The sequence below is a fragment of the Lagenorhynchus albirostris genome, chromosome 20, assembly GCF_949774975.1.
Source record: "Lagenorhynchus albirostris chromosome 20, mLagAlb1.1, whole genome shotgun sequence".
Classification (NCBI taxonomy): Eukaryota; Metazoa; Chordata; class Mammalia; order Artiodactyla; family Delphinidae; genus Lagenorhynchus; species Lagenorhynchus albirostris.
Genome location: NC_083114.1, coordinates 34,071,327 through 34,089,118, shown reverse-complemented (window position 1 = coordinate 34,089,118; position 17,792 = coordinate 34,071,327). Strand labels below are relative to the sequence as shown.

Genomic DNA, 17,792 nt, shown 5'->3' with positions numbered 1-17,792 from the left:
CCTCTGCAAATACCGATCTGCATGCTTATTCTGATGACTTTTTTCCCACCTCTTCTGTACCACTCTCCTTTGTGATCTGTAAGTCTTAACGTTAATAAATAATTCTTTCACACATTTTGAAAGTGTGGGGATGTGTGTAATTTGTACTTTTCCAGGGTTAGACCAAAGAAATACCTGGTTAGTATCAAGTTTAAACCCTCCTGTGGTTAGAGGGCTTTTTCCCTTTTGTTTATTTTGTTTCTTCAAACACCTTTCTCCTAAGAAAGTTATTGGTACATTTTAGCCTTTTCCCCTTATAATTCCACGGATATAAATTTTTAACATGGCACTGGATTAAAATGAAATTAAACCGTTGAAGGTGAGGATTTTGAATAGGATTCCTGAGAGATTACTTACAGTATTTGAACTATGCCATTTGAGAAAAAAGAAAAGTTGCATATTGGGATTTAGATTAACACTAAGAAAAGCTGGGTCTGCCATTCAAAATACCGTGTTTTCCAGAGCATAATTCTTTAGAAAGTGAATAATACTTGGTTTGCGAAACCTTGTATAATCATACTATGTTTTAATTATGATGTGTATTAACTAATTTGGAAGAAAGAGATTTTGGTGTAGCCTCCATCTAGTGAAAATACCAGTTGCCTTTCTTTTAGAATGTTCTGGTGCCAGTCTCATGATGGCTTTGGCTAAGGAATTCCTCTGTCAGTGGAATTATTTAGTGCTGTATTGGTCCATCTGGGACTGCTTTATTTTAACTCCTTTCTGCATTTAAGCAGGCTCCAGAAAATGAATATACCTGTGCATAAAACAGAATCACATTCACAAATTGAGCAATTAATGTGTCCAGAGTAATATTACTTTTTAGGGAGGAAGTTTTGATAATACATATAACAATATAAACTTTCAGTAAAGACTTGAAGGCTGTATTCTGTAAGTTCCAACAAATCAAAAAACACCATTTTGTTTACCCCAGTGCCAAGTAAAGTAAGAGGTGGTTAGTGCCTGACTTCACACATCAGTGCCTGAGAAATTATACAAATGTATTTATATCTTACAGTCACTCTGTTTTTCACATTAAAATCCCTGCGGATTTTTAAAAGTAGCTAATGAACATGAAGGGGATTCTGGCAATATCAAAGAAGCTGGGCTAAATCCTAAAATAACTCAAAGAATCAAACCAATTTAATATTTAAAGAGCTCTTTCCAGCTTTGTTTTTCCATCAGTTGAATGCTTTTCATAGGTTGTTTTGGAAAATGTTGGCCCATTAGCTATATAGGGTCATATGCATAGTATGGTCTTCTGGGTGTTCCCCTCTCCCTTGCATGGTCACAAGGCTCTAGTTGTAATTGCCATCTTCTGTGCTCATTTGATTTTTTTCTGTGGGATTTTTAACGATGACCATGTCCCACTGTATGTTTTGGCACCATTCTGTGGCCTTCCAGCCTCCTCTGGACTGAAAATATCCACAGGATTGCCACTTTTCTTTATTGAACTTAAAGCACTGACCTGGAAACCTGCAGGTGCTTACTGATAGCCTGACAACATTTAAACTATAGATTTATATGAGTAAGTACACATGAAGAATGGGAGGTTTCTACGCAGATTAGGAAACACTGGAAGGCGATTATACAGCAACATTTTATGGCCTGTCATTCTTACACTATGATCACTTTCATTCCTGTTTTCTTCACCAACACCTGTCAGGGTGTTTGATACTTAGAGGACACAGTCGGGCCAGGTTCTGTAGTTAATAGAGAATGTAAATATGACTGACTTCAGAAGGTAGAATAAGGCCAGGAATGGAAAGAAGTTTAAGTGTATAAATATTTCATGATTTGCTTTGGTAGAACAGAGTTTGGATTCAATTAGTATTGGAAATTAAAAGCTGTTTATTCCTTAGGCCAATGAACAATTTAACTGCTATATAAAACACTAGGGAACAGCGGAATTTGCACATGTATCTCTTTTCTTTTTCTAAACGCCTTTCTCAAAAGCCAGTAACTCTTAATCACCTGGGCACATATGCTTACAGCTTTAGAAAAGATCCGTGGGAATCGGTATGGCCTTCTGTGTCCTGTAGCAGCAGCTCACATTCTTTGTTCCAAGAAATACCTTGTTTTCACGTACAACATCCGTGCAGAAGGGACATGAATAGAGGTTATGGAAGAGACTGATGGGGTTACTTGCCAGTGTAAGCAAGAAATCCATGTCTTAATTTGAGACCCATGGTGGAAAACAGATTGTATAGTTTATTCCTTTGGCCTTAGTAACAGGACATTCCTGGTTGCAAACAAATACATATATTAAAGCACACAATTTGGCGCATTATCTGTGTGCAATTGCAGTTCAACCTAGCACAGCCTAAGAGTTTTCCAGTAGAATCAGAAATACAGCAGTGATTCTCTGTTCCTTTTATTGCATTCATTCTGTTTTCTTTTCCTTTTTCTCTTGCAATTTTCAGAATTCAGCTATCAAATTGAAAACCCACCTACAGTAATTTCAGTGATTGCAAAATAAAATGTGGGTTATTCCGTATTATTTTTTCCATCACTCATGTTGTGGTTCTTATAGAATCTTTACTATTTTTAAGACCATCGTACAATAATACATATCATTTGACTGCTTAGAAAACATAGAACTGTTAACATGGGAAATAAGGAATTTTCTTGGTTTAATCTACCCTCAATGAGCTGATTTACCACGTTTTTCTAAAAAAAAGGTTTACTTAAAAAAAAAAACAGTTAACTAATATTCACCATGCTAGGAAATAAAACTGTATTTTTATATTGCTTATAAATGCTAAGGTTTAGGAATACAGTGTTCTCACGTTCCTTATGTAGTAGCAGTACTTCCTTATGTGTTCAAATGAATTGCACTTTAGTAAATTGTTTTTTTACACTATATAGCTAGTAAATAAGCAAAAGTAAAATTTAAAAAATCAGCCTTGAGGCTTGACTTTCATATATCCAGTATCATTACTCTTCATTATCTTATAAAATATAAAATTTTTCTTTTTTAATCTTTCTTTTGGTCATTTCTGTGAGTTGTTCCAAAAGGCAAAATGTTATATGTTTATCATTCTTAATAAAAGAAACGTTTCTTGAAGACCTATAGTGTTATAAAAAATACTTAAAAGGTCTTCAACTAAGGTATTCCCTTATTGCTTATAATGCCTTTTGCCTGATTATATTACAGTCATTTCTGTTTTTTAAAAAAAAAAAGAAAACTTGTTTTTTCTTGCTGCATAATTGCACAAAAGGGTCTTTTTTATTACCATAGCAATTTAGTTGTAATGCCTGAACAAGAGCTTGACTTTTTATTAAATTTATCTTTGGTCTCTAGGAAAATTGCTACCCTTTTTAGTAGATGAGATGATATTCTGGGAGTAGTTCACAATACAGCTTCTTCAAAGGGCTTTCTGGTAGGATGTAATAATAAAAAATTCATGTTCTGACACATTCTTCTGAATGTACCCCTTGAAGACTCACTCATCTTGTGTTTAACTGCATCTGCCTCCTGATAGAATTTCACTTCATTTGAGTCAGGGCACCTTCTGATCCCTTTAAATAGTGGGGAAAATAAACACTACAGCCAGAGACTAAGAGGGTGTTCTGCCTAAAGTCTTGTTTCATTCATTCTAAACTGTACATTTTTCACCTGAATCTTTTTTTCCCTCTTGTTTAATAAGCTAAATTTGAAGGGTACCATTTGCACTACGGAATTTTAAAATATACTGCTGTTCTGTGGCAGTTACCTGCTTTTCACTGGTTGGCCTCTCTGTAAATCTCGGGTTTTCCATTTTTTTTATTATTCATTTAGTGCCCTTTTCCTAATAGAGTTGAGAGAGAGAGAGCTATTTGGGGTGCACTGTTAGAGGAGCGATGTCAGGAATCCCTTCCTTCTCATAAACTATGCAACATTGCCGTGTAAGAGAGATGAAGAAGCCCAGTGTTGCTTTACCTGTTGACTGAGTTACGAAAATCTGGGTCACAGAACTTTTGAGCATTTTCCTTTAATCCATGTTTTTGGTTGTCAGAGGGGGAGTCTTGCATTTGGCCTTCTTACCTGGTGTACAATGACCAAAATGAGACCAAACACCTCTCAGCCAGACTGAATGGACAGCACTGCTGGAAAGTTGCTTCTCCACACCAGTGTTACTCAGCGTCAGCTGGTTTTGCTTTATGAAAATGAGCAAGAAATTTTCCCTACTAAGACCACTAAAGGGATGGGTTGACTTTTCATTTTTTCTTTGAAACAATTCTATTTTAGGCCCTAAGGCAGGCAACTAAATACCACATTGAGGCTGCTGGCAACTATGCTGTATAGTAATTGCTGTGTTGCTCACCAGGCCCTGGGCTGGGCCCTTTACGCTTGTTATCGTTAATGTCATAACACAGCCCTTCCAAGTGCATGGTCTTCTCTTTTTACAGATAAGCAAACCGAGGTTAAGAGATGTTAAGTAGCTTGCCTAGTGTCACACAAGTGGTAGGTGGCAGAGCTGGGAGTTGAACCCAGGTCTGTCTGAATCAAAAACCTACATTCTTTCTGCTGTTTTGTGCCACCTCTTAAATTATTTAAAGATATATTAAGCATGTAAAATGAGTCTTCTGCTGCAGCATTTCTTTTCTTTTCCTTTTTTTTTTAAATGAGGGGGTTACACATAGTTGAAGGAGAAACAGGAGCCCAAGAGGACCCAGACCTTTGATTCTATTTTTTTAGTGATTAAAGTAGTTTAGACTGATTTTTCTTTCCTCATACTCCATCACAGCAATATGACGTCCATATTGACCAAAATAACAACTAGGTAAGTAACTGCTCAATTAAAATCTCATATGTGGCCTTGCCTAGACAGAAACTCCTAATAACTGATTAAAAGTTAAATAACATTATTTTTACTTCAGTTTTGGGATATTGTCAATTTCTAATTAGTTTGTCGTGTACATTTCATATGGCCGTGTTATAAAGGAACATTTTCCAGCAAAGTCAAAACGAAAGAGACTTGTTTTAGGCAGGGAATATTGTAAATACATTTTAAAGTTCATAAGTGAACGGACATTTGATTAAATGACCCTATTCTTATATCAAACTGTATATACATTGGTGGATGAACCTCCTGTCTTCTTTTAAGAATTGTACTATCCAAAGAAGATGGCTCTTTGTTACTAAATATAAATGCCAACTCAAGGCTAATGTGGGTTTTTCAAGATCAGATTTTACAGCCCAGCTTCTTTAATTTTAGTACAAGCTCTAAATTTAGTTAACTCCAACATCGCATAAAATGAATCAAAAGTGCTAGACATTTTGCTTCTGCAGAGCTTAGGGCATTTTGCCTAAATGGTGAGCTTGCCTCTAATTGTGGGGTCTTATTTCCCTTTCAGATGTAGAGGACTTAAAATGTGCTGCTTTTGGAACCTACAGTAGCAATTTTGCAGTGAGCACACTTACGAGCTATGACTGGTCAGACAGGGATGATGCCTCTCAGGGCAGAAAACTCTCTCCATTTGTCCTCTCAGCAGGAAGCAGGGCCTCCTCAGCTGCCTCAGCTCTTCAAAAGAAAGAGACTTCATTTGGCAGTACCGAAAACCTCACCATGACACCTCTCTCCAAAGTCACAACCTTCACAAGCGAGGATGCTCTTCCAGAGACGACCTTTCCGGCTTTTGCCAATTTTAAAGATGTGATCCCACAGGCCAGCGAGCAAAAGGAATATAAAAGCGAGGACTACAGGGATTTCACCAGACAGGACCTGCCTGCGGCTGAACGGAGCCAAGAGGCCACGTGCCCAAGCCCAGCCCCCAGCAGCGCTTCTCACGACACCCCCAAAGAATGTGCAGATGACTTTGGAGAGTTTCAAAGTGAAAAGCCCAAAATCAGCAAATTTGACTTTTTAGTGGCCAATTCACAAGGCAAAATGAAATCCAGTGAAGAAATGATCAAAAGTGAGCTGGCAACCTTTGACCTTTCCGTTCAAGGTGAGTGGCTTCCAACATAGATTTTACGTCATGGTTTCTTCCACTGCAGTGTTAGATGGTCTTTCTTAGAATAAGAAGTTAGTCCCTGGGCTAGCAGGAATAGATTTTCCAGTGTTTAAAATCAGAGTCTATGACAGATAGCTATAAAAGAAGGTTTTCCTGAGACTGAACTGAAATTAAACCAGTATCCCTCAGATAACTGCTTTTGGGGCTAAAAATAAGCATAGCCCCCAGTCTGTTGTTCATTCGCTTGTTTGGGGTAGAGGTGTGCCGTGTTAAAAGACGGCACAGAGAAATGGTTTGAGCATCTTGTGGGCAAGTTAGTTCTGCTCTTGTCCGCTGGCTATGGACTCTATCTTTTCATCCAGAGGCTGCAACATGGTAGCTGTGGATCTGGATCCAGCCTGCAGACCTGTTTTGATTGACCCACGTGGAAGGTTTTCTAATATGTGAAGCAGCTGCAGATACATAGAAATCATGACACTTCACAATCTGGATTTCTAGCTTTTCTTTCTTCTTTTTTTTTTGTAAGCTTATTTTTTTTTAATTAATTATTTTTGGCTGCGCTGGGTCTTCATTGTGGCCCTCAAGTTGCCGTGCACAGGCCCTACAGTGTGCGGGCTTAGTTGCAGCATGTGGGATCTTAGTTCCCTGACCAGGGATCGAACCCGAGCCCCTTGCGTTGGGAGCATGGAGTCTTAAGCACTGGACCACCAGGGAAGTCCCTCTAGCTTTTCTTGAAAAGTTGTAGCATCTGGCAGTACTAGGCCTACATTCCCACCTCTTGACAGGCAGCTGAAGCTGAGTAGCAACATCCCCCTCTGACAGCTGAGGTGTGCTCCCCCCAGTGTCGCAGTCCCCACCACTTCCATCTCCAACTGACCTTCTTCAGTCATTTACTTTGCTTGCCTGTCCTCTGAAGGCATTTAAGTTTGCCTCTTTTGCTTTAATCGCATCCTGACAGAAGGGCTCGTTGATTTCCATTAGATTGGGAGAGATGGAGGAAGTCGGTACAAATCCCTAACTGATGGCTGGAGAAGCAACACACCTCTTATGCACTGATACTTAGAAGGACCCTTTAGCCCTCCAGACTCCAGTGATTCCGCACTTAGAATTATGGAAGAATTATGATAGATCGGAGAAGCGTAATGGAGAAAATGAAAGGCAAGGAACTCAAGCAGGAGAGAACAAATGAAAGCGTTCAACATGTAGCTTGCCAGACAGGCTGAATGAGGGGTGTGAACACCTCCTGACACAAACATCTAAGAAAAGAGGGTCGTGTTAGCAAGGAAGAGTCTCTGCTTGCACTAAGCTGAGTAATCAGAACCTTTGTGCCATCCACTTCCCCCAGGATCGCACAAGAGGAGTCTGAGCCTTGGTGATAAAGAAATAAGCCGTTCTTCTCCTTCTCCGGCCCTGGAGCAGCCTTTCAGAGACCGCTCCAACACACTGAGCGAGAAGCCCGCCCTGCCCGTCATCCGCGACAAGTACAAAGACCTGACAGGAGAGGTGGAGGTGAGCGGGCTTCTCGTCCGCAGGGGGCTGAGCCCCTGAGGGCCCTGAGAAAAAGCGCTTGCGGCTTTCACTTGGGGAATCGGGCAGAGCGTCACAAAGCACCAGACGTAAAATACGTAATTACAGTGAGAGAATGGTGACGTTAGCCCCAGGTGAAAGTACCTCCCAGATGTGGCATCACTGAAAGTAGTCAGTGACCCTAAAACTGGAACTATTCCTGGGACCTCACAGGCAGGCAGGTGTTTCACGGAGTTCTTTTTGAGCACGTAGACTTTATCATCTTAGTGAATGGTAAAGCCTCAAAATAGAGGAGAAAGGGCAGATGTCCTGGGTCCTCTCACTGCTCCTGTTCACAGCGCCGTAGTCCCATGCTGCCTTCCTCCTCCAGCCAACACTCTTAGCGCTCCTCGTCCCTCCCTGGCGCACACGCACACTCAGGAAGCCATGGCGCCGGAAGCCGTGGTTTGATACTGGCCCTTGTACTAGACACCTATATGGTGAGTGCCTTTAAAGAAGCTTCCGCTGTGGAACAAATGAGGCAACGTTTACAAAGGGAATCAACGAAGAAACATTTCCCTCAGATTTACAAGTCGTGTGCTTGGAAGTTACATTTATCAGGAATTAAAAATTGTCACTAGTGGGTTCAAAAAGATAAGTTGCGCTTGGACTAGAGTGATTTTCATGCACAGGAAAGTCTTCAGTACTCTGAATTGACAGAAGTAACAAATAGAATTCCAGGCTTGCTGGTTTGACCCAGTTCTTTTTATAAAATTCACAGGAGAATGAGAGATATGCATATGAATGGCAGCGGTGCCTAGGGAGTGCCCTAGAGGTGAGTCTCTCACTTTCGTGATGTTCACACATACGGAAATGCCCCTTGTGTACATATCTTGCCTTCTGGGTTCATTTGGATAGACTCGCAGAGCTCTGCCTCTATGGCCTTGCGCAAAGAGAAGCTGTGTGGAAAGTCACACATCTTAAGCAAGGCTTCTTTCCCATCTATGATAGTAGACACAGCTCACTCAACTACCGTGCCCTCTTCTGTCACTGTGTTAAAGACATAACAAAATGATATCATTATCTCTGCCCAAGTTAAAATAATATTTAAGCTAAAGAACCTCTATTTTTCCTCTTCCAAAAAAAATGAAGGATTGGTTCTTCAGTGTCAAAATTAAATTCTCAGATTTGTTTCAGCATAGTCCTCTATATACATCAATCAGTCATGTGTTTCCACACCTCCTGGCTCTCTGTTGGGTTTTCTACTGATAGTAAATTGATTTGTAATGACTTTTCCTGATTACATAAGGTGATGTGATTTCATTTCTTTGTAGGTCATTAAGAAGGCCAATGACACCTTAAATGGAATCAGTAGTAGTTCTGTGTGCACAGAAGTAATTCAGTCAGCTCAAGGCATGGAATACTTATTAGGTATGTGCTTTTATATTTTGCTTATCCAAAATCATGACACTTTGCAGTCTTTTCAGTTGTCCCTATGTTACATAGCTTAATCTAGATCTCTCAAGCCACATATGACTTCACTAAGTAGTGTCTGCATTTGTAGAGAAGACACTTAAGTCCCAGACAGGAACAACTATTTGACTTCGGGTCTCTTTGGCCAGGTTTCCCAGTCCTTGTTATACACAGTGTAAAATTACTGGTTTATCAAAGAGTCTGAACTAGATGAGGCATTAAAATTAAATTATTGGTTTAAAAAGGAAAATTAAATCACTGGGTCTCCAATCAATTCTTACCATGCTGTGTTGAATTCTTCCTTTCTACCTCTCACCGACATCACAGATTCCTTAACTTCCTGGCCACCTTCAGCTATCAGACATGCCAGTCCAACATGAAATCTCAATCCCTGTCCATTTCAATGGTCCTCTCCTCCCCAAGCTCAGGCTTGTCCCGTGGCCAGAGCCACATGCACTGGACCGTAGTCTTTTTCAGATCTTTACTCAAATGTCACCTTCTAAGTGAGGTCTTCCTGGCCTGTCTTACTCAAAGCCATGTCGTGCCTCCCCACCCTGGCACTTCCCGTCTCTTTCCCTGCTTGATTTTCTCCCTAGCCCTGTCACCTTTAATATCTTAAATGCTTTACTTACTGTTCTTATTATCTGTCTCCCTCCACTAGAACGAACCTCCAAGAAGGAAAGGATTTGGGTCCGTTTTGCTCACTGCTGGGTCTTCAGCCCCTAGACTAGGGCCGGGCACATAATGGTCACTCGCAAATACTTGCTGCACGAGTGGCTACGAAGGGATGTGAGCTCTCCTTCCTCCTGCCACCTTGCTCTGGTTCCGCTGTCCTGCCCAGACAGGCACAGTTCTGCTGCATAAACAGATGTTCACCGGGTAATGGGGTGCCTGTCCTTCCTTCTACCAGTTTTCTAGTGTGGAAGACCATCTGAGAAGCCCCCTCACTTGGCTTAGAGTGGACTGTGATTCCTGCCCTTCCCCTGGGGGAGGAAGGACAAGCTGTGGTGCTGTACAGAGGCTGAACGTGTACCACTGAAGACCCCCTGGGATTCTTCCAGTCCTCTCTTATAGCGGCTGGTGGAGGGGTTGGGGGTACGTCTGGCAGCTGTCCTTAGAATGTGGAGACCTTGGCACCCTCATCCTTGCTGAAAGAATTCAGCCATAATTCAGCGACCACAGGAGAAGAGCCATTCTGTGTCAAGTGTATAAAAGATACATGAAGCCACAGACTTTGTAGATCTTTGGGCATTCAGAGGAGTGAGATAGTTCTTAATTACAGGCAGACCTCGGAGATATCACGGGTTTGGTTCCAGACCACTGCAATAAAGCATATATCTCAAAAAAGCATATATCTCAATAAAGCGAGTCACATGAATTTTTTGGTTTCCCAGTGCATAGAAAAATTATATTTACACTATTACTGTAGTCTGTTAAGTGTGCAATAGCATCATGTCTAAAAAAACAATGTACATACCTTAATTTAAAAATACTTTATTGCTAAAAACTGCTAACCATCATCTGAGTCTTCCGTGAGTCATAATCTTTCTGCTGGTGGGGAGGCTCTTGCCTCCACGTTGATGGCTGCTCACTGATCAGGGTGGTGGCTGAAGGCTGGTGGGGGGGCATAAGATGACGGTGAGGTTTGCTGCACCGATAGACTCTTCCTTTCATGAACCATTTCCATATACTATAAAATGCTGTTTGAAAGCATTTTGCCCAGCAGAGAACTTCTTTTCGTGTTGGAGTCAGTCTTCTCAAAACCTGCTGCTGCTTTATCAACTAAGTTTATGTAATATCCTAAATTCTTTGTTGTCATTTTAGCAGTCTTCACCAGGAGTAGATTCTACCACAAGAAACCACTTTTCTTTGCTCATCCATAAGAAGCAATACCTCATTGTTAAGTTTTATCATGAGATTGTAGCAATTCAGTCACATCTTCAGGCTCCCCTTCTAATTCTAATTCCCTTGCTCTTCCCACCACATCTGCAGTTACTTCCTCCACTGAAGTCTTGAACCCCTCAAAGTCACCCCTGAGGATTGGAATCACCTTCTTCCAAATTCCTGTTAATGTTGATATTGTGACCTCTTCCCGTGAATCACACATGTTCTTAATGGCATCTAGAATGGTGAATCCCTTCCAGAAGGTTTTCAATTGACTTTGCCCAGATCCATCAGAGGAGGTACCATCTGTGGCAGCTACAGCCTCACAAAATGTATTTCCTAAAGACTGAGACTTGAAAGTTGAAATTATTCCTTGATCCGTGGGCTGCAGAATGGATGTTCTGTGTTTAGCAGGCATGAAAACATTAATCTTGTTGTGTATCTTTATCAGAGTTCTTGGGTGACCAGGTGCAATGTCACTGAGCACCCATATTTTGAAAGGAATCTTTTTTTTTCTGAGCATTAGGCCTCAACAGTGGGCTTAAAATATTCAGTAAACCGTGTTGTAAACAGGTGTGTGTCATCCAGGCTTTATTGTACCATTTATAGAGAGAGCACAGGCACAGTAGATGTAGCATAATTCTTAATGGCCCTAGGATTTCTGGAATGGTAAATGAGCATTGGCTTCAACTTAAAGTCACCAGCTGCATTAGCTCCTACCAAGAAAGTCAGCCTGTCCTTGGAGGCTTTGAAGCCAGGCATCGACGTCTCTTCACTAGCTACGAGAGTCCTAGATGGCATCTTCCAATAGAAAGTGGTTTCATCTACACTGAAAGTCTGTCGTTTAATGTAGCCACCTTTGTTAATTATCTGAGCTAGAGCTTCTGGATGACTTGCCGCAGCTTCTCCATCAGCACTTGCTGCTTCACCTTGCACTTAGGTTATGCAGTTGGCTTCTTTCCTTAACCTTCATGAACCAGCCTCTGATGGCTTCACACTCTTTTCTTCTGCAGCTTCCTCACCTCTCAGCCTCCACAGAATTGAAGAGAGTTACGGCCGGCCGTGCTCTGGATTAGGCTTTGGCTTAAGGGAATGTTGTGGCTGCTTTGATCTTCTATCCAGACCACTAAAACTTTCTCCATATCAGCAATAAGGCTGTTTTGCTTTCTTATCATTCTTATTTTCACTAGAGTAGTCCTTTTGATTTCTTTCAAGAACTTTTCCTTTGCATTCGAAAGTTGGCTAACTGTCTGGCACAAGAGGCCTAGTTTTTGGCCCATCTTGGCTTTCGACATGCCTTCCTCACTAAGCTTAATCATTTATATTTTCTGATTTGAAGTGAGAGACGTGAGACACTTCAGTGAACACTTAGAGGCCATTGTAGGGTTATTAATTGGCCTAATTTCAATATTGTTGTGTCTCAGGGAATAGGGAGGCCTGTGGAGGAGATGGACAGGAACAGCAGGTCAGTGAGGCAGTCAGAACACATGCTTCGTGGTTTGTGGTGCCCTAAAACAACTACAATAGTAACATCAAAGATCACAGATCACCATAGCAAATGTGATAACAATGGAAACGTTAGAAATATTGTGAGATTACCAAAATGTGGCAGAGATGCACAGCGAGCAAATGCTGTCAGGAAAATGGTGCTTATAGACTTGCTTGACGCACAGTTGCCACAAACCTTCAGTTTGTAAAAAACGTATATCTAGAAAGCACAGCCAAGTGAAGTGCAGTAAAGCGAGGTGTGCCTGTGTAGTGATATTGACATTCCGATTCTTTTAAACTGTTAATATTCCTATTTTCAGTGAGTTTAATGGTATTTCCCAAATTCAAACAAATGGACTCATAAAGAAGCCAGAAAAAAAATAGCTAATACTTGGTTAATGCCTACTGTTCTCAGCCTTTTACAGTATTAACCCATTTAATCCCTTAATTCAACCGTCCTTTGAGGAGGTACTACTATTACCCCAATTTTACAGATGAGGAAACTGAAGCACAGAGAGGTTATGCAACCTGCCTGAGGTTACACAGCTAGTTAAGTGGCAGAGTTGGGACTTGAATCCAAGCCGTGTAGCTCTAGAGTCTGTGCTCTTACCAATGAGTTTATACTGCAGCATTAAGAGTTGGTTGGTCCCAAGGAATAGTAAGTTCATGTCTGTCCAGATACAGTCCCAGTTTCCACCTAGAATATCAGCCAGCAATAAGGCTGTTGTGTCTTGCTCAACTCTTTCTGTACGCTTCCAGCACCTAACTCTGTCCTCTCTCACCCTGTCAGGTGTTGTTGAGGTGTACAGGGTAACCAAACGTGTGGAGCTGGGGATAAAAGCCACTGCAGTGTGCAGTGAGAAACTCCAGCAGTTGCTGAAGGACATCGATAAAGTATGGAATAACCTAATTGGCTTCATGTCACTCGCCACACTCACGGTAAGCCCACTAGACAATTTAGCAGTTGCTTTCCTTCTAGAAACCTAAGCTGTGAAGCCGAGCGTATGTTCCTGTGATGGCACTTACTGGAGGATGAAGGTGCCTACTGTATCAAGTTATGTTGAAGGAAGGAGACAACAGTTGTTCCATTAGTTGAATAGTACCAGGTTGGCTTCTGGATAGCTCCCAGGACCGTTGTACCTAAATAAAATGAGAGTGTAGGAAAATGTTCTCTATCTACATCCTTCTTAAGTCACATATGTATATGCATGTTTTGCAAAGCATTCATTTGAGTTTCTCCCTTTGCATTTCTAGTTATTTCTGTCCTCATTTGTGTCCTTTTAAAAAAACGTACTATGAAAACACTAATTCAGAAATATACATGCACCCCAATGTTCATAGCAGCACTGTGTACAATAGTGAAGACATGAAAGCAACCTAAATGTCCATCAACAGAGGAATGGATAAAGAAGATGCAATACTACTCAGCAATAAAAGAGAATGAAATTTTGCCCTTTGCAACAACATGGATGGACTTCAAGGGCACTATGCTCAGTGAAATAAGTCAGACAGAGAAAGACAAATGCTGTATGATATCATTTATATGTGGAATCCAAAAAATAATACAACAAACTAGTGAATATAACAGAAAAGAAGCAGACTCCGGACTTCCCTGGTGGTGCAGTGGTTAAGACTCCACACTCCCAATGCAGGAGGCCTGGGATTTGATCCCTGGTCAGAGAACTAGATCCCACACGCATGCTGCAACTAAGGAGCCCGCCTGCCGCAACTAAGACCCGGCACAACCAAATAAATAAGTATTTTTAAAAAAAGAAGAAGAAGCAGACTCACAGATACAGAGAACAAACTAAACTAGTGGTTACCAGTGGGGAGAGGGAAGTGGGGAGGGGCGAAGTAGGGGTAGGGGAGTAAAAGGTACAGATTACTATGTATAAAATAAGCTACAAGGATATACTGTACAACATGGGTAATATAACCAATATTTTATAATAACTCTAAATGGAGTGTAACCTTTTGAAATTGTGAATCACTGTTACATGCCTGAAACTAATATTCTACATCAACTATACCTCAAAAACATTTTTTTTTAAACCTAAGTGAAACAAACAAAAGACTGTAAGATACGTCTTGTTGCTGTCCTGTGGTTCATTTAGCCGGTTTACTTTCTTAGGGTCTTGGATTGTTTTCATTGTTTTCCTGTTACGAATAGTTTTACTCTGAATACCATTAAACAAATGACTGTTTCCCCTTTGGGGATATAGTTTCTCCAAGTGGACTTACGAGGTCAGAGTACATGGCTGCACATGTACACGCATGCCTGCATATAGCTGTTGTTGCATGTGTTATATGGGTTTACAGGGAGCTTAGGGGCTAGTTGACAGTGCTATCAGCAATACATAAGTATACATTTCTTTACATTGTATTCTAGCTTTGTCAATTTCTTACGTTAACAAGTGTTTAAACAATTTCATAAAAGTGTTTTTTAATTTCTTTCATTTCCTGAGGGGCTAGCCAGTGTCTCAAATGATAATTTACTATTTTTATTTCCTTTGTGTATAAACTGATCATCTATCTCTTTTGACCATTTGACCATATATTCAATGAAATATTGTATTGACCATACATATTTCATACTTGTAATAGACTTATTCACACACGTGTGTGTGCTCATAAGATTACATCAGTTATTTTTTTCCTCTTCTATTTCTTCCCCTTTTTATTTTTTTAAAATTTTTTATTATTTATTTCTTTCTTTATTTTTGGCCATTTTGGATCTTCGTTGCTGTGCGTGGGCTTTCTCTAGTTGAGGCGAGCGGGGGCTACTCTTCGTTGCGGTGCACGGGCTTCTCATTGCCGTGGCTTCCCTTGTTGCTGAGCACCGGCTCTATGTGCGCAGGCTTCAGTAGTTGTGGCTCACGGGCTTCAGTAGTTGTGGCTGGCGGGCTCTAGAGTGCAGGCTCAGTAGTTGTGGCGCACGGGCTTAGTTGCTTCACTGCATGTGGGATCTTCCTGGACCCGGGATCGAACCCATGTCCCCTGCATTGGCAGGCGGATTCTTAACCACTGTGCCACCAGGGAAGTCCTCATCCCCTTTTTAAAATATTACATGGGGCAAAACTATTTTATTTTTATATATTCATACTTATTCAGTTTGTCTGTGATAATATCCTTTATTTCACAATTTATCTTCCTTCCACAGCTGGAATAAATATGCTGTTCCATTTTCTTTCTTCTTTTCCTTACATTTTGCCATGTGCCCCATCTGAGAGAGCAGCCAGTTCTCACTGCGCTGCACTGATGGTCAGGAGGACTCCCGGCTCTCCCAGCAACCTGTCTTCAACGGCAAGCACATCCTCTCTCCATTGCTATGTTGCTTCTGGCGTGTACTATTAAGTTCTTAAAGCATTTGAATCATTTCCCAAATCTCTTATTTTGTTCTCTTTGGCCATTTTTCAATTTATAACCTAATTATTTTTTTAAAATACTGTGTGGCCAATACAATAAGAAATGAAGTTATAAATATTTGAAAAGAAGAGATAAAATTATGTTCATTGGGTGATAAGAAATACTTATAGAAAACTGAATTCAAGAGGTTAAATTTAACAAGTTTGGCAAAAATTCATAGCATTCTTTTTTTTTTTTTAAAGACTTTTTTTGATGCGGATCATTTTTAAAGTCTTTATTGAGTTTGTTACAATATTGCTTCTGTTTTATGTTTTGTTTTTTTTGGCCGCGAGGCATATGGGATCTTAGTTCCCCAACCAGGGAACAAACCTGCGCCCTCTGCGTTGGTAGCATGGAGTCTTAACCACTGGACTGCCAGCAAAGCCCCCTACTGGTTCATTTTTTTATCCACTATCAATTCGTTCTGCACACCACTCTCAGATGTCTCTTTCTAAAATGCTAATCTGATTGTGTCATTTATATCCCATTTAAAATCCTGCAGTGACTCTCTGTGGTCTTCAGGGTCAAGTTTAAACTCCTTAGCTCAGTAAGTAAGGTCTTTTCCATCACTTGGGCTGCCCTGGCCTCTCTTTCTCCGTTAGACTGCTTTCCCCTCTGGACTTTGCGTCATTTGTCCCAGAATTCATTCCAAGAGGCCTTCAGTCTGCATTAGATGCCCTTCCTGTGTGTGTCCATAGCACATTCTGTCAGGGCACTTACCACGCTTCTTGATAATTGTGTTTGCTTGTTTCTTACCCACTAGCTTCTCAGCTCCTTAAAAGCAGGACTGTGTCCTTTATTTATTTTTTTAATTGAAGTATAGTTGATTTACAATATTATGTTAGTTTCAGGTGTATAGCATAATGATCTGGGTTTTTTTGTTTCTTTGCAGATTATATTCCACTATAGGTTATTACAAGATATTGAATATAGTTCCCTGTGCTATACAGTAAATCCTTGTTGCTTATCTATTTTATGTGTAGTAGTTTGTATCTGTTAGTTTCATACTCCTAATTTGTCCCTCCGCCTTCCCCCTTCCTTTTGGTGGCCATAAGTTAGTTTTCTATGTCTGTGAGTCTATTTTTTATACACATTCATTTGTATTTTTTAGATTCCACATGTAAGTGATATCCTATAGTGTATGTCCTTTTTTCCTTTGTGTTCTAACAGTGTTTGGTGGGACTTTGTACCTTTTGTTTTATACTTTTTTGAACTTTCCAGTTTTTTTCAAGCAAGATAAGCATTTTTGTACCTCATTATTTTAATAACTGGTTTAAATATTTTTAATAAATGGATAAGGAAAATAAAACAAAGGGAAAATGAAATTAGGGAAATAAGTTAAAGCCAGGTATGAAGTGTACAGAAATATGTGCTTTTTTTTTTTTTTTTTTTGGCCTTGAGGCATGCAGGATCTTAGCTCCCGATCAGGGATTGAACCCACCCTTGGCAGTGAAAGCCTAGGGTCCTAACCACTGGACCATCAGAGAATTCCCCAAAAATGTGTGCTTTAAAAGTGCTGGCATTTGCTAGTGGTGAGCTGTACAGTTGACCCTTTCTAGGCACTGATGTAAAGAAGACGTGATCAGTTCCATGATTCACTGTGTTCACAACATAAAAATAAACCCTCTACTCAGGAAGCATAATTATTCCGGTACCCAGAAAGAAACTTCTTTTGTGGGTTCTCATAAAGAGGAAACTAACATAATCTACATTATCTTCAAAAATATCGTTTCAGTAAAGAAAGCAGCAGGTTTCATTGAGTAGTTTCTTGGGAAATCTCTCCGTAGAGATTGAATGGCATAGCTCCAAGTACAGATTAGTGGAAATCCTTCCAAGCGGCAAAAAAATAGATGAAATGGTAAATGAGAAAAAACGTGTGGCAGCGCATACTGACAGTGACCGCAAGTCTTTGCTCTGTAAAGAAAACATATAAATTACTGAGAACTATACCAGCTTCCAGTAAAATCGGAACAAAAACGTGAAGTGATTCATAGAGGAGGCACAGCTAAGCAGGAAACGTTAATTCAAATTAAGACGAGATCTCAGTTTTTACCTCC

At 40.4% G+C, this 17,792-nt stretch overlaps 1 protein-coding gene across 8 annotated transcripts in view; it reads left to right on the top strand.

The window, feature by feature from the left end:
- SYNRG (synergin gamma) overlaps positions 1 to 17,792 on the top strand; it is a 91,901-nt gene that overhangs the window by 61,230 nt on the left and 12,879 nt on the right. For all 8 annotated transcript variants that reach the window (XM_060133381.1, XM_060133380.1, XM_060133378.1 and 5 more), the window contains 5 exons: positions 5,380 to 5,973; positions 7,325 to 7,488; positions 8,267 to 8,320; positions 8,820 to 8,916; positions 13,121 to 13,269. In XM_060133381.1, coding sequence (XP_059989364.1) covers positions 5,380 to 5,973; positions 7,325 to 7,488; positions 8,267 to 8,320; positions 8,820 to 8,916; positions 13,121 to 13,269 — 1,058 coding nt within the window. The remainder of the gene's footprint in view (positions 1 to 5,379; positions 5,974 to 7,324; positions 7,489 to 8,266; positions 8,321 to 8,819; positions 8,917 to 13,120; positions 13,270 to 17,792) is intronic.